The sequence below is a fragment of the Megalobrama amblycephala genome, linkage group LG8 (assembly GCF_018812025.1).
Source record: "Megalobrama amblycephala isolate DHTTF-2021 linkage group LG8, ASM1881202v1, whole genome shotgun sequence".
Classification (NCBI taxonomy): Eukaryota; Metazoa; Chordata; class Actinopteri; order Cypriniformes; family Xenocyprididae; genus Megalobrama; species Megalobrama amblycephala.
This window is the reverse complement of record NC_063051.1, coordinates 20,549,034-20,574,174: the sequence shown is the minus strand read 5'-3', so window position 1 is coordinate 20,574,174 and position 25,141 is coordinate 20,549,034. Positions and strand designations below refer to the sequence as shown.

The following is a 25,141-nucleotide window of genomic DNA, read 5'->3' as shown; positions in this document are numbered from 1 at the left end:
CAACGTCTAGTAAAGTCTAGTTTTGACTCGAAGGTAAAAAAAAGAAAGCTGAGAATGATGGTTAAATGACATGCAAATGAGGTCTGGAACAACTTTAAGCAAACTAATCTAAGGATTTTCTTAGAAACTTATGCTGTTCTAAACAAGGTGCTTGGGTTTTGTGTGCAAATGCTTCAGTGAACCCAGCAAGTGCTCAGCCAGGTGCAGTTGGCAAAGACTTGCAAATCTGAGACAAAAAACTGAAGGCTGCAACTCTGTCTGAAATGCACAGAGAAGCAGTGTTCAAGACCTGCACCTACCGCCAAGCCAAACTAACCTCCCCCTGACCTAGTTGAAACTTGCAACAGTGGCCTTGAAACAGCAACATACCACTCTGTTCTCAATTCACAGGTTTATTCAGAAGGCTTTTAAGTGAAACCAAAGACATACTTCAAGCAAGAGGTGGTGGCAACTTTCAAATACTAGTTGACTGTTTAAGGAGGACATGGCTCATGCAAAGTTAAGCAGGCACATGAAGAATACCGCCATGCTGAATTCAAATATGGTCACATCATTATAACAGTCAAGTTTCTGTAAAAACAGTCACCCACCTGTCCTTGGCCTGGCAGAGACAAAGCTGCGTGAGAGCGGGTGCATATCTATGCCAGGGCAGGGGAGGGGTCTTTTGCATTAAGCAAAGGGGAAAGGCAAGGAGCAAGAGAGCCTACGGATGTCATAAAAGCCAGAGCAGATTCTAGAATTCCCTGGGCCCTTCTAGCAGAGGAAACTTCTATCAGGCATATGAATGAAAAGAGGCAAGACTTAAGTCCAATACACCGGAGGTGAGTCACAGATATAAAAGCCCACAGGGACATGCAACGCACAGTACAGCAAATGAATGAATCACTGCTGCTGGCACACTGTGGAATGACCCAATGCTCGGCACACAACTGGCCCCTTTAAAAAGAAATAAAAATAATAATAAAATCGTTAAAGATCAGAGAGAGTGAAAGACACTTTAGTGTTGTTTTGGTATGTCACCTAAATCCAAAAAGTTCTCTTTTAAGATGCATTACTTCCCAACATTTGCAGAGTGCGGTTCTTTATAGCTTTTTTTTTTTTTTTTTTTTAAGTTTCTGTGTGCAGGGAGAAGGGTGTTTGAATGGTTTTCTTTGAGGGTGTCATTAATTAAAAGCAGTGGCGGTTTTTGGAGTGAGAGAGCATAAGCGTAGTCAGAGTTAAAGGAGACCCGGGCACTGTGACAACTCCTTCCTCCATTGGCCCACAGGAAACACCTTAGTCTGGTGGGGTGAGCAGCTTTAACCAGTCAAAGCGAAGCCAGCTTAACGGACACATCCCCACCCAAACTCTGCTCCTGCAGGTGTGCACACAAACACACTATTCCTATTTCAGTTGGTCTGAGAGGAGATCGGCCACATGCCTTGAGAGGAAAATGAACATTTCTTCAAAGAAATGTGAAAGAAAAACTTTGTGAAGCTGAAAATATGGGGGGCTGGGTTTGTTCACCACCTGGTAGGGGATCATTTGCGCAGCACAGCAGCTTATGAAGAGTCATTTGACAATGTATAACCTTCTGTTCCCTCTACACCAACACAATAATCACCATATTAATATTACATTTGCAAATACCCGTGTGGCTGTCCTTCTCCACTCCCTAATGTAATTTAGAGACACAATAAACCAACATTCAATCTCACTCACGACTAACTCAAGACTAACCATGTGAGCTGAAAACACCCGCACACTAACAATTTTCAATGACTATGTCTGAAGTGAATATTTTGGCTTTATTTATTTCATTTCATCACAAAGCCCCTTTCAGGGCTACAGTAACACCCTGCCACCAGAAATGGAAATGACCCCCCTTTTTCTCACTCACTCTCTGCAGCAGCCAAAAGGCAGGTGCACAAGCCCAGCTGAAACCTCAAATTCCTGCCTACCAATTTTCCCACTGTCAGCTCTTTCTGCAAGTGTGTGATCACCTTTGTCCTACACACACACACACACTGATTTCTTTGTGAGCTACTGTAGGGGTGTGAGCACAAAAAAAACCATGGAAAACGGAAGGAAATAAAGCAAGAAAGAGACAAGAGATGTGGGCTAGGTGATCTCATTACGGCAGTCGCCTCATGCGTGTTAGTGTCAGAGATATCGCAGCTGGGGGGCACACAATGAAAAGCCCACATAACTGCAGCTTGCAGTCATTTTTAAAGCTACCATTCACCAATCCAAACATGTTATGATCATGATTTACGGCAAAACTGAACAAAGGGGTCAATTTCAATGACAAAAGCAAAAGTATTTATTTCAAATTTCTATAAGAGTTAACTAGCCCATCATGCTTCACAATGAATGCAAAACATAATTAAATGAGGTTACTTTTTTTTATTATTATTTTGTAAATCAACTGTAAACAGATATAAAATTTTATTTTCTAAACTTGTAATGAAAGATGAAAATGCAAATTTAAGAAAAAGAATGTGACCAGGACAGAGGATGGAAAGGATGAGAAAGAACGAGGAGGAGTGAGTGGCAATGCAACGCTGCGCAAGTCTGAACAAAGAAAACTATACATCCATAGGTGAAGCCTATGGCAACCGAAGACCAAGCAGTACATTGTTTAGGAAACAAACAAAAATGGCAACGTGCAGCTCAAAACATCCTCTCAGGTGGTCACTGTTCTGCAGTTGCGATTTTTGCACAGTAACAAAAAGACACGTTTAAACTTCTGGTTCTACAGGTGACATCTGATGTAAGCAACCGTACTTTGAAAGGGAACGCAAACATGGACTGACACCACCGCACACACAAACAGTTTAGTTTAGGATTTGTATGTACAAATTAGGGGGTACATTAGCATGAGAAAAGACGTGTGGCAGAGAGTGATGACAGTGCTATTGAAGAGAGCAGCAGGCGTGGGCTGCCATGTCCCGATCCAGGGGGAATGAATAAAAAGTGTCACCAAGCACATGGGTGGTTTAAATAGTCCGTCGGGGATGCTCACAATCACATGTGCACCCATACAGGCTCTGTGCACATATTATCATGATCCGCTAATTCTGTTTCCTAATGAATAACTAAAAGACAATCCCTGCATTTGAACTCTTACAACAACCTTATTAATCCTCAAATCATTTTAACAAACTAAAAAAAATTACAAAACAAGAAAATGTCAAGGATGACACGTTCTGGAAAAAGCACAATTCTTATGTTAATTCATGTTGACAAAAGCACATGTTTCCATCCATACAAGATCCAGGACACTTCCCACACAATAGGACAGACACTAATTGTCATTGTGCTCCCCTGACAGTCTGTTCAGAGCAGAGCATTACAATAGCCAAAAGTGAAAAAGCAGTGAAATACTGTGAAAAAGCAGAAGAAAAGAAGAATGGTGTCTCCCTTACCGTCCTCCTCGGGATCCTTTTTGAGCTGCATGTATACAGCCTGCACTCAGCTGTCTGTGACACAAGTCCTCTTATTCTCTCTCTCTCTCTCCCTCTCCCTCTCTCTCTCCCACTCGCTCTCGCTTTCTCTCCACCCTCGCTCGCTCGCTCTGCCTTTCAGACTAAAGCCAGAGGGAAAATCCCTGCTCCTAAATTCAGATGCTGCTGGCTTAACAAACCCTCTCAATGGAGAAGTCGGCAGCAGCCAATGAGAAAGCAGGAGGGGAGGTGGACACATCCATATGAGATGGAGAAAGAGAGAGCGGAAAGCTCTGGGGAATGATAGGGGTGGTGGGGGGGGAGCGCTCCTCCCAGAGAAAGACAAGGCAAAGACGCTAACACACGCTGAGGCGAACACAAACCCACGGCCCATGGCCGTATCGTTTGAAACATCAATTACAAGATATTACTTAACTGTGTGTGTATGTATTATATATATATATATATATATATATATATATATATATATATATATATATATATATATATATATATATATATATATATATACATACACACACACACACACACATATATGTATGTGTGCATACATGAATATACAGAGAAAGAGAAATGCCGTTTTCTCACATTATGCTAAAGAAAACTCTGCTTTCTCAACAGATGAATTTGCTGTGCACTTCTATGTATGAACAAACTCAAATGAATGCAGGACTGAACAAGCTGAAAAGGCACAGAACAAAGAAAGAACCATGTATCAAGAGAGATACGGTGACATTTCCATTCCTTATGTCATACGAATACCCATTAAGAGATGTCAGAAGCAGACTTTCCCTTTGGTGTCGCTGCACTTTTGTTGTCCACCCAGAGCACACGGCTCCGGCAGCCTTTATTACACTCACACATCACTGGCCCTAAGAGACGGGCCAACTTTCCCCTGGGGGCAGCGTGGCACCTGTGCTCATTGGACACTGCAATGGAACAAAGCGGTCGCTTGCTTGTTTGCAGACGCACGCACATACAGGGCCGTACCTCTGAGCCTTTCACATCTCAATTCAGCTGTAATAAATATTCTAATGAACATCTGCACGGGTACCTTGTCCCGTTTCTTTACCTCTCACTCTTACTAATCTAACCATCTTTTCCCCGGTCATGCGGATTTCAGTGTCCCGCAGTGCCTCTGTAACTGCATCTTGGACATAAAGAGTTGAGGAAGAAGCAGATGATGAGTCCGTGAGCAGTTATTGACACTACATGGGGACAAACGGACGCATAGAAAAAGGGAGAGATCTGATAAACCTGTGTTCAGTGGCACAGAATGAAAGATAAGATTAATGTGTGGGCTGATCACACGGTGCTGTGCTCATTCATCCCCGTGGCAGAGCAATCGAAGGGCTATTCAACCCAGAATCCTGCTTGCCAGATCCGTTCAGTCCACCACAGCTCATTTTCTAGGAAATGAGGAGGTTAGGACAAGAGCGTTAGGCTTTGTTCCTTTAAACAACACAGAGAACGTCTCAGAATGATTCATTCTGCTCTCTGTTGGAATTAGGCTGCATTTAACTAGTTAACTACATGTGGGTAGGTAAAGACAGCACCACATTGACAATCTAACTACAAATATTACAAATGGACAAACTGTTAAGAAACAATCCACAAAATGTGTTTTGTGCTTTTGCATTAAACACAATCTGCCTTAAAGCCATTCACAATTGTCTCACAGAAGTACAGCCTCATGCAAAACCATCAAACCGTCTCTTTTCCCATTCCATTCACATTTCACGCCTCCAAAAGTGTCATTCGTCTCTTTATTGCGGGAATTAACGACATGAATTAACGACCCATTGTCAACTATGCCTGTGACTTCTGAATAGGATCCAGTTTCCAGTCTATGACATCATTGTTAATGGCAATAAAATGGTGTCAGCGCTTAATAAATGACACATGAATGGCACTGCATGTGAATAAGAAGTGCAGAACACCAAAACTAACATTCAGAAAGCAAAGAAACTTACCCCAAAAGAGCTTTCACAAGTATTCAGTATATAATTCTGTAACTTCACTGGTCTATAAGTCCATATCTGCTACAATGGCTAGGGAAAAAGAGCACAGATCCTGTATAACACCAATTAAGGTGACAAACCAATTCAGAGAATGCATTTCGATCTCTCCACATTTTGCATATCAATACAATTTGTGGTGAGCCATGCAAAACGCCTAAATCTCCTGAGGAAAAACTGACAGACAACTGAAAAGATTTCGCATTAAACCATTTATAGGCCTAAATTACATGCAGAACCAACATTACTAGATATATACAGCAATGTTTACACAAGTCCTAGGGATAGTTCAACTAAAAGGAGATATGCAAAATTATCATTCACTACTTTCATTGTATGAAAAAAAGATGCACGAAAAAGTGAATGGGGACTGAGACTCATTCTGCCTTATATTGTGTTTTACTTAAAATAAAAAATAAAAATACAGATTTGCAACAAGAGGGTGAGTAAATGACAGAACTTTCGTATTCAGATGAAATATTACTTTAAAATAAATATAGAGGGATGAACACTGTTGCATTCTCTTCAGGGAAAGATTCTTTAATATGGCTCCCCTGTCTGAGTAAGAAGTCGTTTATCATGCATTTAAAATGCACAAGATAATGTTAAGGCAGACAGTGCATTTCAAGTACGATCAAGGCACATTTGACTGTCAACCTGACAGGAAAAGAATGGTTTTAAGATGGCGAAACTGGTTTTTGTAGAACTAGTGGGGATTTTAAATGTCAGCCATACATGACTCATTGTACATAACATTAAAATAAAATTCAACAATGAAAAGGTTCAAGCTCCATTTGTCTAAGTAAATAGATGAGTGCAATGTCAGATAATGACTGTGTAAATGTTTAATACGCTAAACGACATTTATGGAACACAAAAGGAGATATACAGAATTACATCTCAGTCACCATTCATTTTCGCTGTATGGTAAAAAGATACAATGAAAGTAAATGGTGACTGAGGCTGTCAGTAGCCTACTTAACATTTCCTTTTGTGTTTCATGGAGGAAAAAAAGTCATATAGGTTTGTAACAACATCAGAGTGAGGAAATAAGAATTGACATTATTGGAGTGAACCAAGCGTGCTATTAGTTTAATTATACTATATCTGTACCTGGCGGCTGGTCCATTTCAATGTAAAATATTAATTCAGTGGAATAGGGCATCATCACGTCCTTCCAGTCGTCATCTTCTTTCTCCGTATTCCACACTGTATTGTACATGTTTTGAGTCCTCTGGTGATCGACTAGGTTCTCAAAAAAATCAAATTTTCAACACAGACGAATGAAAGAAAGAAAGAAATGAAACGGAGAGCTCAACTTTAACAGTCTGAATGCCTGCTTTAGAGTAACTGCGTGTCATGAAAGCTGTCAAAGCACCAGGCTTTACTCAACCGATATCACTTGATAAAGCATTTTTATAAAAATCTCTTAACAGTCCGACAGAACAGAAAGTAGATACCAGCTCTACAATCCACTCCGTCCCACCATGACGAAACGGTAGTCTTCATTTCAATCAGCTCACCAGGTCTACCGGCCCTTTCGCTTCATGAGGAACAGTCCATGCGGTGCGCACACATCACGGGGGGAACCTGTTCCAACGGAAACGCGTGGAGCAAATGACTCTCCTCGTGCTTACGTTTTAATGGGTAATACATATAACTTATAGGTAAAATCACGAAAATAAAACCGAGTTTATAATTATTTCTTCTCATTTCGATGTGTGTAACGGTGTCGTTTCATTCACAAGTGACATCATGTTTCGGCACCCCTTCTCCGGTACGAAATGGACTCGCCTCAAAACGGATCACTGGCACTGTAGGTGCCGCGGAGCACGCACACTCCAGATTTGGGAGCCAATCAGAATGCGCTTTTCTTCCAACTAGTTGCCAAAGTCAGAGTTTGTACATTACTTGCAGCCGCGTGTTTCTCATGATCCAATGAACTTGTTCGAAGAGCGGAAGTCGACATCCTATTGGTCGAACCGTTACTATGAGGCTCAAAACAGTTGGAGAAAGTAATGTAAAATAGTCTATAGCATTTTTATTAGAGATATTGACTCACCATACCAATAAGTATATTAGAAGCACTATAATAGGTAAAACAGCTGCTCATAAAAGTATATTATGTGCATCTGTGGAAATATAAACTAGAATAAATCCTAAAAAAATTGCATTCTAATATAAAATCAAAGCACTAACCTTTACAAATATGTACTGTAAGAGGTTTATCATTCTCTTATCAATACATTTCAAATACATGATACGGTTGTGAAAACAGATTTAATATAATTTTTTGGGTCTTATTTCTGTGACTTAAGTTTTTTGTTTTTTTCAATAACCACGCATAAACTTTATTCCTTCAAAAAAACAAAAATGTACATACATGTTCCTCACATATTATTGTAGCCTAGTTTGTGATGAATACAGTGTAATGACACTTTAGTCATTAATATGTTTATGAACATCTGAAAAAAGCACAAATGTCAGGGCATGTCAAAACTTCTCCAGGGCCCAAAAATCCTCAGACCCCAGAGGATTAAAAATAAAAGTGAACTTCCTCCAGACATAATATAGGCTATGCAAAAATGTAACCTGAATATTTTACTAGCTAATTGTTGTCTGTGGTTCAGGGTGTTCTTCTGTACGTACATCTCAATGTAGCAATGGTTGGTGGTCTGCTTTAGGAACGATTATTTTGTGGATGGCAATCTGCCCTCCTGCACTCCTCTTTGTGTCCCCCCTGTTCACATACGTTTGATCTATCCATCACGATGGAGAATGTCTCTCTATGGCCAGAGTGAAAAAAAGGATCACAATGTTTGCATCTCTTTAATGAAGGACAGGGAGGACCCTCCAGATGGCTCGTGCCTGACAAAGGCTGTCCTTGTCAACTGTGTCAAACTTGCTTAATTGTCACCGTCCATGATTCAGTTCAGTATGAGCAGATGGATCCAAAACAATGACAAGCAACCGAACAGCCACAGTAATCCATAAAAGCTGTGGGAAAATATTAATCATTTACACCCAATGCATAATGAATGAGTAATAAATGCCACAGGACTGTTTAAATTACATCCATACGTGCTGTAAATTTAAGACGGATGCATTTATTTGAGGTCACTTTCAGAGACGGCAATGTCTGGTTTGGACTAAAGTGTATTGCTAGCTGCCTCTGCAACACCGGAGAAAGACACACGTGACCATAGGGATTTGAGCGTCAGAAAAGAGTGTGTGCCTTAGAAACCTTAATGCACAACCAACTGCGGCTTGTTATTGGACCATGCCTGTCCTCTTATTGGACAGTGAGCTAAATGCTAACAGTGTTTCTATGGTATGTCTGCAGGGGATTCAGATTTGGCTGATCCAAGATGTGTGAGTTACGAAGTAATTACCAAAGTAATAATCTATGAAATAATACATAGTGAATGCCAACATTAAAATCAAACATTTGATAGGTCCCAAAGTATTCATTTTATCAAAGGGAAATTCACAGACATAAAAATGATAAAATGATAAGAGTTTCCTTGATCAGGCGGTATACATAATAAATTTGGTAACCAGGGTATAGAGAGCATTTGATTGGACAAATATCTTTGTAGTGCAGGATGAGTCATCAATATTTGTCCATATAAATTTAAAATGTGAAAATGTGCTAAAAGTTTATTTTGTCACTGTTTAGGAGTAGCATATAGTTAGCTTCAAAGTGAACACGCATAGATTAGATGCATGGTTTCTAATATCAAAAGCTCATGTATTTAGCTTTGTAATGATTAGATTTAGATGATGTTTCACCCTATACAAGCAGGATTTATTATTTCACACTCTTTCCTCCGATTATTTACTAGGTTTGTGCATGTGAGCCCATAAGGCAGGCATGACTAGCAGAAAGAGATTCTAATCTGCCTGACTACAAGACCCAGCTAAACGATGCCAAATCCCGATGAAAGAATGAAGCAAAAAAGAAAAGCTAGGGGAGTTTTAAAGGTACACCGATGACCTGCAGATTTGAGGATGGTGAACTGAAGGACATTTTGACGACATGCTGAAATAAAAGTTGCCAGCTTGCTGAATGACAATAGTCTGACTGTGCTCTCTTTGAGCATCTCATATTTGATCTGTGACTGTAACAACTAGAGTGGAAAGTACAATTTCAGTTCAGATGCAAATAGATGGCTTCATTGTTCCATATTTAACACAGACATAAGGGCGGCACTGGAGAGGCACACAAAACCCAGAGCCGTTGTGTGACCACTGGTGTGCTTTATACATAATTCATAAAGGAGATGAAAGAAGCAATATCATTGTTCCCCAGCTGATATCATGGAGGGGGAAATTAATTTCAATCCACTGTAAATTACACACAGTGAGAACGATCACCTTTTTCGTTTTTTCTGCTGAGCTCATGAGAATCAGGCTGCTCTCTCTGTCACTGTCTCCCTGCCTAGAATAAGCCATAAGCTTTTTCTCTCAAAGCCAACTGAAAGAAAAGAGAAGAAGAGAACAACTAGATAAGTTTCTTTACACGAATAGCTCATCAAAAACTGAAAATTCTGTCAGCATTTACTGCCTCACGTCATTCCCAACCCCTATGACTTTAGTTCTTCCTTTGATTGTACACAGAAAGAGAATTATACTGGTCACTCTTTCATGCAGGTAGTCCCCAAGAAAACTGAAGCTTTCAAAAATAATGAAAAAATACCATAAAATTATCATAAAAGTGGACCATATGTGTGTTATATTCAAAATTTTGTATGAATGAGTAACAGGCCAAAATTGAAAAAAGGATATTATAATAATTTCAGATTTTGTGTTACACGTGAGAAAAAAAAAAGTCATACCAGTTTGGAACAACATGACGGTGCGCAAAAAGGCAAATTTAATTTGGTGAATTATCCTTTTAGTGCTGCAGTCTGCAATGATAAATATAGATTACATATGACTAATTCACAAAGCTCATTACAGACCGGACGCACATTATAGACACAGTAGTTCTTTATTATCGGATATACCTTCAAGCATGACTAGATATCAGTCTCTTTTATCCAGAAGGCTGCACTAATGGGCACACTAGGCAGAAGGAGTCATGTGTCTCAGATAATGTACGCTCTGATTCGAGTTAAATGATTAGGCATACTGTCTGGTATTTGTTCTCTGCTTTTTCTCATCCTGAACTGGCAGGATTTTCAGGGGTGCATAAATCACAAGCATGGCGGTGCTAGCGCATGCGCAAAAGAGCGGCCCGAAAATGACAATGAAGTGTTAATGACTCTGCAAAAAAGAGCAGCACACACCACCCGGCCCCCTGACTTATTAGCTAGCAAAGGCAGAGGCAGTCTCCCTCCGTCTCCATTTCTGGGTGGCAGGCAGTCTGTGCTCCTGTGATGTCATCCTGCAATGTGAGCATCCCACTTGGACTGATGCAATACTCCGGTGACACTCGGTAACAAGCAGCCAGCGTCTGCCAATCCCCGCCCCCATGCCCCATTCCTCTGTCTCATTGTGTTTCTCTGTCACTCTCCACCTCATGGCCACTTTTCCTACAGTGTTCTCAAGTTTTAATCAGCCTCTCTTTCACCTTTCTACCTCTCTCTTTTCTCTCCTGGGTCTACTTTTCTTGTCATCCTTTTCTTTCCACACGCCTACTCCTCAACTACCCTTCTCTCTGAACGGCCCTCTGGTTGTCATGGCATCAGGCACCATTGCTCAGCATTCTGCAGTTCAGCAGATAAAGGACGGGCTGTTTAACTCTTACCCGTCTGAGCCAGAATGGTCTGCAAGACACAAAGATAGCATATCAGCAGGCGTTATCCACATACCCTAGACTAATTAACAGCTTATGATGATGATTAAACAGTCCCTAAACTAAATATCAGGGATAAGATGAAAAGCTCGACAAACAGAGCATTAGAGAGTTGATCTGTGTTTTGAAGTTGCAATTAGCCTAGCCGCAGCGTTTAAAACACGGCAATAAAACGAGCCCATTGTTTTCTAGCGCGACACCGGAGAAACCTGCTGGGGCTAACGGATATCTTTGCATTCTGTCATGAGACTAAAGTGGCCAAACGAGGTCTGCAACTATAAGAGAGTGTGTCAACTTCAGAAGCAAACAGATTAACCCTTTGCCATAAAGGCAAGGCTGCACTTAGAAGCCAAGTAATGAATGGACTTGAGATTAGAGGCCGAACCTGGGTGTGCCTTTTCAGGGTGGTTTGAGGTCAAGAAAGATGAAAAATCCTCTTTCTGTTGTCTTAGTGTCTTACCTACATCATTCTACTTGCTCATACTTTTGTAATTTTCCCAGCAATTCTGGAACTTCATAAGCTACTCTGGATAAAAGTGTGTTTTGAGAATGAAAAAAATGGACCAGAAACAATTCTTCAGTAATTGCATTCATTTCAAAAGAACAGCAAATCTTAAAATAACTGTAGACCGCACATTTCTTTTGAGGTAAAAAAAAGAGTTATTTTGGATTTAGAGCCATGTCTACAATGCATGAAAAAGGTGAGTTAACAACAACAATTAAAAACAAATAGTGCAGTAGAAATTTGATTCATGTGTACAGTTGACAAAAAAATAAGATGCTCGCTAAGAATCAGAATAAGATTCTCGATTCCCAAAACTGTTGATAAATGAAGATTTGGTTCTGCCTGATGACAGCGCTGAACTGTTTTTATTTTGGTGTAAAACATTACGTATGCAAGATATAATGCATCCTCCTTCTGTGGTTTCAAAAAGGATGGTAGTCTCATTTGCATCTTTCCATTCTTTGTTTGGATGCAATTCAAATGCCTAGCAACCACAACCGTGGGAGTTGAAGGCAATCAGCAGTTGATACAATGACATGCGTGTGTCACTGAGTTCAGTCTTCTATCAAGGGATGAAACGGGCATCAGGTGCTGGTTATAATTGTAACTAAGAGCCAGAGGGAGAGACGGGTAGTTGGATAGTTTGTTCACTTCAGCAAGAAATCTCATTGGAACTCACACACTTTTCAGACGAAATTAATTATGCACACAACTTGTTACAATCAAGGGACATGTGAAAACCCTGGATCACTTACATTGAAGGGTCCTGAAATTATGTCATCCCACTGGATTCACACTTAATACAATAACACACTTCTAATGACTTCTACTCTTTCTGGACATGGACAGTCTACCGTAGATACACTTTCAATGGAGGGACAGAAAGCTCTCGGATTAAATCTAAAATATCTTAAACTGTGTTAGAAGCATAAACATATGCTATGAGGGACTGGTATAAAACTTTAGCTTTGCTCATGAACATTAATTATGTAACATGAAGTTTGCCCAGTAGCCCTATGTTTGGCAGAAATGCACATACTGGTAAATACAGTATAGGTGCTATACCTATTGATGCTTACAACATTCAGAAACTGAGACAATTTTTTGGCAGAGGCCTTGTGCTTTGTCTTAAAGCAGCTGCTGGTTCTTATTTCCTTGGACTGTGCCTTGGATTGTAGTCCAAGCAAAACAAACTCTTAAAATATAATGATTATTTTCCAAAAGTGGGTGGGACAGAATTTATCCCTTCAGTTAGGTTCCTACAGTCCTATTGTACATACAGGCCATGGTTTGCAAGTTATATTATATTATTTATAAGCTTTGGCCATTGACAGAACAGCAGCCGAACCCATTCAGCCTGCAGAGGAGATCTGTTTCTGTATAAGCAAAACACCATCACATTGAGGGAGCTGAGAGGCCAAACAGCCCGTATGTAAAGGTTGTGCTATTGGCAGGTTTGGAGATGGCAGTGTGTGATTGTTCTAAGGACTTGGAGCCAGGAGGATAATCTTGTGTTAGTCTCTTTCTTACACACATGTACTGTAATACACACAAATACAGAAAAAAATGGTGTTTGTTAGCATAGTATGCAAATACAGACTGAACAAATGATATACTGCCACATACCACACTTCTGGTTAAAAATAGAATGGTAACATAAAGGTCCTAACATTAGTTAATGCATTAACTAACATTGATGAACAATGAATGAGCAATACAATTGTTACAGTATTTACTCATCTTTGTTAACATTAGTTAATGAAAATACAACTGTTTATTGTTAATGTCCACCAAATAATATTAATAGATATAACTTTTGATTTTATTAATGTATTAGTAAATGTTTAAATGAACAATAACTAAGATTAATAAATGATTTAGGAGGTATATTTCATAGTTAGTTCATGTTAAAGGTGCCGTAGAACGTCTTTTCAAAAGATGTAATATAAGTCTAAGGTGTCCCCTGATTGTGTCTGTGAAGTTTCAGCTCAAAATACCCCATAGATTTTTTTTTAATTAATTTTTTTTAACTGCCTATTTTGGGGCATCATTAACTATGCACCGATTCAGTTTGCGCGGCCCCTTTAAATCTCTCGCTCCCTGTCCTCCCGAGCTCTCGACTATAAGTGCAGTTATACAGTGCATAAACAAAGTTCACACAGCTACTATAACCCTCAAATGGATCTTTACAAGATGTTCGTCATTCATGCTGCATGCATGCATCGATTGCTGTGAGTATAGTATTTATTTGGATGTTTACATTTGATTCTGAATGAGTTTGAGGCTATATGCTCTGTGGCTAACGGGCTAAAGCTACACTGTTGGAGAGATTTACAAAGAATGAAGTTGTGTTTATGAATTATACAGACTGCAAGAGTTTAAAGATGAAAATAGCGACGGCTCTTGTCTCCGCGAATACAGTAATAAACGATGGTAACTTTAACCACATTTAACAGTACATTAGCAACATGCTAAGGAAACATTTAGAAAGACAATTTACAAATATCACTAAAAATATCATGTAATCATGGATCATGGATCATGTCAGTTATTTTCGCTCCATCTGCCATTTTTCGCTATTGTCCTTACTTGCTTACCTAGTCTGATGATTCTGCTGTGCACAGATCCAGACGTTAATACTGGCTACCCTTGTGTAATGCCTTGAACATGGGCTGGCATATGCAAATATTGGGGTCATACATATTAATGATCCCGACTGTTACGTATGATGTAGGGTAAAAGCAAACTATGGTGCGGCTGGCTCAGCAAAATACAGATTTACAAATCTTAAGGGAATACATTTTGTGAATAACATGAAGTGCCAGATTGAGTTTGTTAAATATATTTGTAAAGTGCTAAAGTATAGCAAGATTTCATTTGATTAAGAAAAAGGCATACAATACAACATGCTGCATTAGATAGCAGCACAGCTTTTTACAGCTTTACAGCAAAAGAGGTGAGAGGAGGCAAGGAAGAAAGATGAGGGCAAGATGAGTGGTGACAAGTGGACAGAGTGAGATATGTGAAATGAAGTAAAGAGCCTGAAGTGGCAGGCTGGATAGACAGGCAAAGAATCAGCCTTTGTGTTTTTAATGTTTCAAGACGACTCAAGGCTCCAAAAGGAGAAAAGGAAAAGATAATGACAGCATCGTAAAACAGAGGATGAAGTAAGTGACTTACTGTGCATTTGGAATGTGTTCAGACAAGCAGAAGGAAAAGATTATTAGAAAGGCCATATTTGAAATCAGCTGTGCTCTCTTTGTTCAGCTAGGATGCATTAAATTGATCAAAAAAGACAGTAAAAACATTTATGTTATAAAAGAATTCTCTTTCAAATAAATACTATTATTTTGAAATTTCTATTTATCAACAATTCCTTAAAATGCAACACAGTTTCTACAAAAATATTAAGCAGCACAACTGTTTTCAACAAATAATAAATCAGCATATTAGAAAGATTTTTGTGACACTGAACAATGAAATAATGGCTGCTGAAAAGCTTTACCATCACAATATAAATTACATTTTAAAACATAATATAATATAATATAATATAATATGTAATACTATTTTACAGCCTTGGTGAGCATGTTTTTTTGACTTCTTTCAAAAAACATAAAAAAATAAAATAAAAAAAAAAATCTCACCAACCCTAAACTTTTGAATGGTAATGCCTATTGAAAATAGCAGTTTTTTCAGTAAATAATTCCCCTCCCCCCAGCCATATAAAATATTGTATTCACTGTGCCAGGTCAGTTTGACCATATGCAACTATCTGATCATGCGTATGCAATCACAGGACACAACGCTCTCTTCCGATGAGATCTATTTGTTCTCCAGGTCCAGGAAAGCAGAGTGATTTACTTGTGATCGCTAGATTGAATTAGCCTGAAAGAAAAAGGGGAACTGAGGAAGACAAATAACAGCATGAAAGATTTGCTTATGTGCATGGACACAGTTATTGTGGTCAAAAGACAAGCACTCCATGCATCTTACTGAGGACAAATGACATTATGTGTCTAAAATTGTGAAAAGCATGCTAATTTGCTTTGCAGCATTATTCACAAACACAGAGCAGCTGTGAGACATGAGTTTTGGTTAATGTTCCCAAACCAGCTCTTGCAGTTCACTTCATATGAATTAGTAATTATAGCAGAAGTACATGATATCAGATTTACGTCTGCATTTAATCAAATTGTGATGTTTTTAATGAGATGAGTAATGTGAAGTGTAACTTTGTCCATAATGACTGGGCATGAATCCATATTGGGAGAAAACAGAATAAAAGACCCACTTGAGACCAAAACCCCCCCCCCAAAAAACAAAGACATACATGAAACAACTTTCTTTGCAGTTGTTTTTAACAAGAGTAGTAGAACAAGATATTTTTCCAGTACTAGGCTTCATCTCAATGTGTTGTTTTGATTTAACTCACAAATGCAGAACTAGTAAGCCAGTGTCAATTTGGTTTGACCCCTCAATCCTATTCTCTGTTGAGAGTTACGGTGGATTGGGTCTGGTGCAATGACATCACCTCAGAGCATGACAACTGACACCGAAGCTCTCATTGACCCAGTGCACTCTCGGCTTTGTTGACTGAGCAGCCAATCATTAGAGCACATCGTCAATTATTCAAGGTACTGCCATGTCACTTATCCTCCCTGATGAAGACGAATGGAGCCATGGTTATGGTACGAGATGACACTGGGGTCTGCTGAGGCCTGACATCAAGTGCTAAAGAGACGTACTCATGCGCTGAGAATTTTTAAGTGTCCTCTGTGATTTAACAATAAAGAAAACCCAAGCATGATACACTATGAGATATATGTACTTGGACCTGTGCCAACCAGCCAGCCAACCAGCCAACCAACCAACCAACCAACCAGCCAGCCAGCCAGCCAAACTTTTGGATGGTAGCCTACTACTGAGAACTAGACTGTAATGAGAGACAGCATTTGTTTATTATTTAATATTTGAACACATAAAATGTTATTAAACCTTACACTATAAAATAGATGGAAACATGAATTCATTTTATTTGGGGTCTTTGTGAACTGAGACAACTCTGAACTCACTAATATTAAAATAATACACATTTTTAGATATATAACAAGATAATCAGGAAATGTTGCAAGGAAAACGTCAAACTGAGAAATGAGACAGAAGGATCCACTTAAGATCCACTGAGAGGGTGTGTGTGTAAGCTTGGGTGTTCAGACTTGTAGATGTGGCTGGCCATAATGGGATTAATAGAGGAAAATCTGTGTGAATTAATCTGGCCTAATGAAGAGGGAAGCTGAAAGATGCACTGTGTTCCTTATCCAGCTGCCTAAATCCACAGACCTCTTCAAATGAGTGAGGAATAGAGGGTCAGGAATTGCCAGTCAACACAGCACTATGTGTGGGTTAGTTTTAGATTTATGCAACTGAACTTAAACATGGAAATGAATGGCAACTACTCGAATGACTGTAAATGATCACAGTTAAAGGTGCAATATGTAATATTTTTGCAGGAAAATATCCAAAAACCATATATATTTTGTTCACTACTTACAATATCCCAAATGTTTTCAACTATTTGTAAATCGTGAGAAAATTGCAATTTTAACCAAGGCTCCGGGATGTCCGAGTCGCTGCCTGTTATTTGCGTTATACCCACGTTAACCCTCGGTCTGCCTCGGTTTCCGGTTTTATTTAGTAGAAACCATGAAAACACTAAAGACGCTTTAATATATTACACGTTTTAATAGACAAGGGAACAACTGTTTTGATATATTTATAGACAGAAAACTAATTGTTGTTCTATAAGTTGATTTTTTGCGAGTACCATGCTTTACCACGCCTCAGAGAAAAACACTATTTTGTCAAGTAGCTAACATAGCATAATCAGATGCAGCTTTATTTTTAGTAACAGTAATAAAGAATTTTCTCTATCATTCAGTACGTTTTAAAATGAATTGCATGCCATTTATCAACACTAGCCACCCAGCATTTAATATGATATTCTAAATTCGATCTAGCTTAGTGTGTCTCAAACAAGTGTCTCACAGCAGCCGCAGAGAAAACGCACAGAGTAACGTTATAACATAGGCGTAATTTACGGGTGGGACATGTCCCGACCACTTTTTGAAAGGGTCGATATTGTCCCGACCACTTTTTGAAACCTCTCGCGGCACGGATATGTAGTACAAAAGAAACACCTCTAGTTGATTATCAATTTGAGTTAATAAAAGGCGATCTGGCGCTAGAATGTGTTGTTTTTGAAATCTTGTTGAGTGCTCGTTGTCGCTGTTATCAGAGGCGCAACAGTGTTCTCTTGACGCTCATGCACACTGAGCCGTGTTCACACGGACGAGCGCTTCAATCGATCGCTCTGTTGCAGAGACTCTCTATTTGTTAGGTTGAAATCACAAAACAAAATAGCTACACATAAACGTATCCCTGCTCTTGATATACAATCTTAATGAACATCTTTGGTTTTAATGAGAAAAAAAAAAATTATACATGGTTGGGGTTTGAACCCAGAACCTCTTGCATGCTAAACGAAAATGCCACCACCAGTCCATCAGGACAATCTGATATCAGTTGCGGATCCTCGTATTTATTAACTAATATACATACTCTCGGGACTAATGGCACATACACATTCCTGTCCCACCCACTTTTTAAAACAAAGTTACGCCACTGCGTTATAACATCATTTTCAACACACTCAAATGTATCTAATATGATAAACAGAGCTGCGTTACCTCATACTCATGACTGGAATAACGGAAGCAGCGCCGGCGACTCTGGCATAATAAAAGATCCGCTGCTCGCGAGGCGTGTGTTGCGCAGTCGCTCCAGCAGCCTCGTTCAGCTCCAACAACACTCGGTCCTGCTCTGCTTCATACTACAGTAATAATCGCATCCATGAACATGATTTCTTCCCGAGTCCTATCCATATTCTTTTGCACCGTCCGTTGAGGTGGAGACCACATGTCCCAGGATTCCGCTCTCAAACTTGGCATCATCAAGCTACGCCTTTGTTTTGAATAGGCCTCTAGCGACCTCTAGCGGACAAAATTATTACATACTGCACCTTTAAGTAGCCCCAAATGTGGGCTGTATACATTTTTTAGTCTGCGTTTCAATTAAATGAATTCAAAATAAATGAAAGTAACTTTTAAAATGAAGTTTCAAACAACAGTTTGCACACCTTCTACAGTGGCTGTGGCATTGACTGAACTAATTTTATACCTTCCCCCTCCCAATTTTATGATTTTGCTTGAAACACTGAAAATTATCTAGGTCAGGCTCTTCCTTTGGCTACATGCATATGCTTATGCATGTATGGCTGGACCCAAAAATACCACACCCTACCTTGGGGGCTCTCGTCTGGTGAGATGGCCTACGGTGTCATCTGCTCTCTGCCCAGTGGGTATGAACAACCAGCATCTGCTGCATGTTAAACATTCACATGCACACTCATGCAAAAAAGCACGTACACATCCACACACTCTGAAAATTCAACTTTCAGCTCAAACCCCAATGTTTGGTTCTAATCCATCCTTTTAATGGTTTTCTAATCGGACCAGGTGGAACCATATTCAAAAGCAGCTCAGAACATTCTGGGATGTGACTCTGTAAAGACATTTATTGGACTAATGTTGATTAATTCAACTTACCAATGTAACTTTGTCCATTAAAATCTAATATTTTAGACATACATAATTTTAGTAGTTTAACATGTTTAAGTAGTTTACCATTTTTAGTAGTTTAGCTTGAAATTGATCTAACTTTTCTCTTTTTTGTTAACTTTTTTGTAGTTTAATTATTTCAAATTATAAGTAGCTTTACCTTCACTGTTTTATATACAAATTGAGGCTCTAAAGAGCTGCTGCTTATGATGTATATCAATAATGCCTTGTTAGGGCAGTCCAGCTGGGAACCCATGTAGCTTCTGTTGTGTCCCCTTTGTTCATGTGTAAATGAATACATGTGCGTTGTGTGTCGGAGTAATGTGCTTGACATCTGCATGTCAACGGACTCTTTTAAGCAGAGCCGTGTTGCATGTGTGAGATGCAAAATCAGATTAGATGCAATGCATTTAAACACCTGATTGTGTTTTAAAATAGCAACACGTGACTGATGATCTGGATAATTAACTGGGACTGAAGTGATAAGTATGCATTAATGTTTTAATAAATGTTCATTCTGTTATGTACTGTTAAAGAAAAACATAGCATAGGTACTTGTATGCAAAGGTCTGTTGTAGATTACACCAAAGTCCATTTAAGACAAGTCATTTCACTCGGCGACCATCTTTGAAACGCCTCTCAGGCATTCAAGTGCAGCTCCTATCACTTTGAATTGGGAAACATCAAATTCTCCAAAGCTGTTTGCCAAACTTTCAATTAAATTTCATATTTGAAATCACCAATGAAATCTAACCACAACTGTCTCATAAATTTTGTTTCTAAACGCTCGAATCATGACAAAAAACTGTATTTTTTCAGGATGGATCAAGCTAATGTGCATGCGCAATCCTAAATGCGTCTCTTGTGTCTCATTTTGGAGGTGCACGTCTGGCCGCTGCAGTGTCACGGCGACTTTACCAATCAGCGATTGGCTCTTATTTAGAAGGCGGGACTTGTTCCGCCATATTGCGCATTGCACTTTCTCCCATTCAAAATAATATGAGTGACGTGTCTTGTGTTATTTTATAGTCTTTGATTACACTGTGAACAGTACAATTAAAATCACTTGATTCAATTGTTTAAAGGTGCCCTAGAATCAGAATTTGAATTTACCTCGGCATAGTTGAATAACAAGAGTTCAGTACATGGAAAAGACATACATTGAGTTTCAAACCCCATTGTTTCCTCCTTCTTATGTAAATCTCATTTGTTTAAAAGACTTCCGGAAAACACTCGGATCTCAACATAACACCGACTGTTACGTAACAGTCGGGATCATTAATATGTATGACCCCAATATTTGCATAATGCCAGCCCATTCGACACATTAGACAAGGAAAGGCAGTATTAACGGCTGGATCTGTGCACAGACAAGGTAAGCAAGCAAGAACAACAGCGAAAAATGGCAGATGGAGCAATAACAACTGACATGATCCATGATATCATGATATTTTTAGTGATATTTGTAAATTGTCTTTCTAAATGTTTCATTAGCATGTTGCTATTATACTGTTAAATGTGGTTAAAGTTACCATCATTTCTTACTGTATTCACGGAGACGAGAGTCGTTGCTATTTTCATTTTTAAACACGTGCAGTCTGTATAATGCATAAACACAAATTCATTCTTTATAAATCTCTCCAACAGTGTGTAATGTTAGCTTTAGCCACAGAGCATAGCCTCAAACTCACACAGAATCAAACGTAACCATCTAAATAAATACTTTACTCACATAATTCGAAGCATGCATACAGCATGCATGACGAACATCTTGTAAAGATCCATTTGAGGGTTATATTTGCTGTGTGAACTTTGTTTATGCGATGTATATATAGTCGAGAGCTCGTGGGGCAGAGGGAGCGCATCTCTTAAAGGGGCCGTGCTGAAAAAATCAGTGCATAGTTAATGATGCCCCAAAATAGGCAGTTAAAAAAATTAATTAAAAAAAATCTATGGGGTATTTTGAGCTGAAACTTCACAGACACATTCAGGGGACACCTAGGACTTATATTACATCTTGTAAAAAAACAATCTAGGGCACCTTTAAGTAATCAATAAATCATAAAATTTTCTCTGTAACTGCCACTGCATAGATCAAAGGGTAAAATATTTTTAAGTAATTTTTTCAATAGCGTTTAGCCTCACTATATAGCTTTATATAGCCTTTATTAAATATTTAGACAGCATTTATTGATTATTTAACATTATTATATTTTACTAGCTGGGCCTCTTGTGCACCATGATGGCAAAATAACTATGTATTAACAGACAACCGAAGGAGTATGTATTTTTGGTTGTATGTATTTGCTTATTTTTGTTATTTTCATGTACACCACTTTGGTTCCCATTGTGGTTTTTGAAAGTGCTCTAGAAATAAAATTTAGTTGAGAGTTGTGTTGAGACATAAATGGCCTAATCACAAATTATTATCAAAACAGTTGTTCAGAACCCAAGAAAAAGAAAGAATCTGACAGTTTGTCTGATTTCCTGAAGAACAGTTTTAATAGTGGTCTACTTTTAACTTAGAAATAACATTCAACACCTGATTTAGATTATGGTACAGATCATGGAACAAGAGAGGTTTCCAAGTGCTTACAAAGCAAGCAGATGAGGCTGCCATAGAGCGTATCTGCCAGGAGAAAAAGGACTTGAAGATCAATGAAAAATAGGATTGATGCAGACATCTGGAGAGATGCTGACCTGAAAGTTAAACTCACTAAAAGTAACAGATACTAGTGGTACACTCTAAGAGCACTTTTTGAACACAGTTTTGTATATTTATATTTTAACCAGAGTAGCTCATGTTGATGCTGGTGACACTCACAGTTCTTGATTTTTTACTCAGAGATTTTAATTTGAGCAATGTCAAAATAAATGAGAGGGAACACTGCTTAGGCCCACTCAATTTTTTTTTTCTCCAGGGCATCCATCAGAAAGATGGGCCAGCAGGGTCTCCTCCTCATCCGTCTGTGTCTCCTCATCCGTCTGTGCCCCCCCCCCCCTCCCTCCAAACTCTCTATGACCCACTCTTTAACCCATTCCCCCAATTGTCACCCCATCAAAAGAGCTTGTGCGCTCTGAGGGCCCAAATCAGCCGGCTGACACACATGACAATTATGCAGAAGTGACATCTTTCAGTGTGACATAAACCAGATGTACATGTATCTAGAATGTAGGGAATCTCAAGAGTGAGTGATAGACATCAGGGCCGTGAGGGTGGGAAAGGAGTTTGGGGGATGAGAGGGAAAATGAATAAAAGAGAGACACATAAGAAGATATATATAAAAAGTTAGCTGTTACTAAATATCAGCTCTTGTTTTTATCTGAGTGTTCTATAACTAAAGTAAAAATATTATTTGGTAGTAATGTATTTGAAAGTTTTACATTCAATGTTTGCAACATTCACAAAGATCAAAGTCAGTAACACAAGCCTGGGATAAATCTTATTATAGTAATACACTCAGGCAGTCATGCACACATCAAGACATCTGTGCATCAAAGAAAAGGTCAAACATCTCTTTCAATGGAAATTATGAGGATCACATACATGGTTTAACACGTTACGTCAGCAGATCTTCAAATATGCCAATGTGCAGAAAGGCACGTAGCATTTATTCTCAGCCAAATAAAATTTAATGAGGCACAACTTTGTATCACAGAGCCAGAAGCACATTCAAGGAATTTTGAAATAGGACTATTACTATATGGTGATTGATCAGTTTATGAGAAATCCTGAGGTCAGTGAAAGTAGCACTTCTTCGAAGCAGGCATTGGGAAGCTGTAACAACTATATTTGGCTTATCACTCGGACACAGGACATGATTTGGTCCAACAATAGCATCATTATTTACACCCAGATGGAGAGGCCAATTGATAAGCGGAGGTGGATTTATGCTGTGAGCGTGAGAAGGGTTGACCTACACCCCTGACCTTCTCTCATCTGTCCCTGTGAGGGGGATTGATGTCTGGATGCACTAGGCCAACAATGGTAGACCTAGGCACAGGATGAGAGCCTCTGGGGGAGGGTGAAAGGAGAATGAGGTTCATCTGTGACAGCTGAGAAGGAAATGACCACTGCCTTAGTGTGGTGATGTCTTTGTATTATTTCAGACTATCCATCATGGGCCATTGTAACCGTATGATACTAGCAAAAGGTTATGAATTCTTTAGAATGAAGGATCAAGACCTTTTCACCATTGCAATGGAAGGATACCATCATAAAGTAAGTTCACCCCAAAATCAAAATTATGACTTCTGCGAAAAGAATGTTTCAACTGTTTTTATGTCCATAACCTGAGTAAATGTGGCCAATGAAGCTCAAAACACTGACTTTGGTTAAATTGAGAAAAACATTTTTAGAAACAGGCCCTATAGATCAGACTGTTAGTTCATGCTGTCAGTCACTGGTTGTCTAGCTGACAACAAATAACCTCTTGCGGCCTGAAAATGGATCTACTCACTTTCCTCAGCTCAACCAACAGGTAACTGCTAGATACACATTTTTTGATTAAGAATCCCCATCATCCCTCTCTCTCCACTTTCCCTGACATCTCAAGCCTTCCACTCACCTCACAAACTTTATCTCCACCCTCATCCGTTCATCCCTCCATATTCCACCGTTTCATCTATGGGATTCTAAATCGAAGGAAGCATTTGATGTTTCCATTCCTGTATAAAAAATATCTGGACTTCTCCTTTTTGACTTAACTTGGTAAATTTCCTGGGTCACTGCAGCTGCTTTATATGCTCACTCGGCTGTCTTGATGGACAAGGCCGTCTTTCTCTGTAATATCCATAGTAATCACCCAATCAAATGCATATAATGGAGGCCTAGGATCAATAATGCAAATCTGACAGTGCTTGCGCCAACCAAACACTGAAAACATTCAGATTGTAGCTATATTTGATTAAACTCAAACACTGAAAGCCTGCTGATAACCGGAGTGAGTGTGGTAGGAGTTCTTTTGAAAGGAAAACAGGAATTTTGAATATTGAATGGCAACTTGGATTAAGGAGAGAAATTATTCAAGTATATAAGAGCAAACTATACTGGACACAAGAAGTGAAATATTTTTATTTACCAGGGCACATCATAATTTTAGACTCACGTGAACAGGATAATTACATCTTGCAACAGACAATGCATGATAGTGACATTTCCATCAATGAGTTCCTTTGGACACTTGGTGCAGAATAAAACCAAATGCTAAAGCAGCAGATCTGGCAGTGTGGGATAAACCAATTCTGCCTGGTCATCACTGTCATATTTTCTTTGCAACGCTGCAAAAAGTAATCTATTTCTTTGCATTTGAGCCATCTGTTCCAGCGAATGAGCTGACTTGCTCGAGGTACATGGATATTTCCCACGCTTCATAGTTCTCTAAAGGACCCACAAATATGATGATCCCTTTGAAACCCCTTTTTAATATAAAAGGCAGCTATATATTTTAAGACTCATTTATAGCTTAAAAAAAAAAAAACAGTAAGGTTGCTTGTCATTTGAACTCTTTCTCCTTTCTCCGCCATTGATGGAATTTTCCATAATTTATGACACAACGCTGTCCCACCATTGACTGAAATTTCTGGCAATCCATGTTTTCATATGTTAGGGGGCGCTATTGCGCATCTTCTGAAAGAGTATAGAACCTCCAGATCAAAACACAGGAAAAAAAGAAGCAGAAACAAGTGATAAA

At 39.0% G+C, this 25,141-nt stretch overlaps 1 protein-coding gene across 6 annotated transcripts in view; it reads right to left on the bottom strand.

Moving 5' to 3' along the window:
- Nucleotides 1-25,141, bottom strand: part of pik3r3b (phosphoinositide-3-kinase, regulatory subunit 3b (gamma)) — a 202,177-nt gene that overhangs the window by 11,215 nt on the left and 165,821 nt on the right. The window contains exon 1 of one of the 6 annotated variants that reach the window (XM_048199972.1): nucleotides 9,842-9,861. The exons of 3 other annotated variants lie outside the window; for them this stretch is intronic. Coding sequence is in view for 2 of the 3 variants with exons in the window: in XM_048199970.1 (XP_048055927.1) it covers nucleotides 6,578-6,686 (109 nt within the window). In the remaining variant the exon portion in view is untranslated. Of the gene's footprint in view, nucleotides 1-3,407; nucleotides 3,561-6,577; nucleotides 7,315-9,841; nucleotides 9,862-25,141 lie in introns of those variants that run through there. 2 more of the 6 variants (XM_048199970.1, XM_048199971.1) reach the window with 2 other exon arrangements.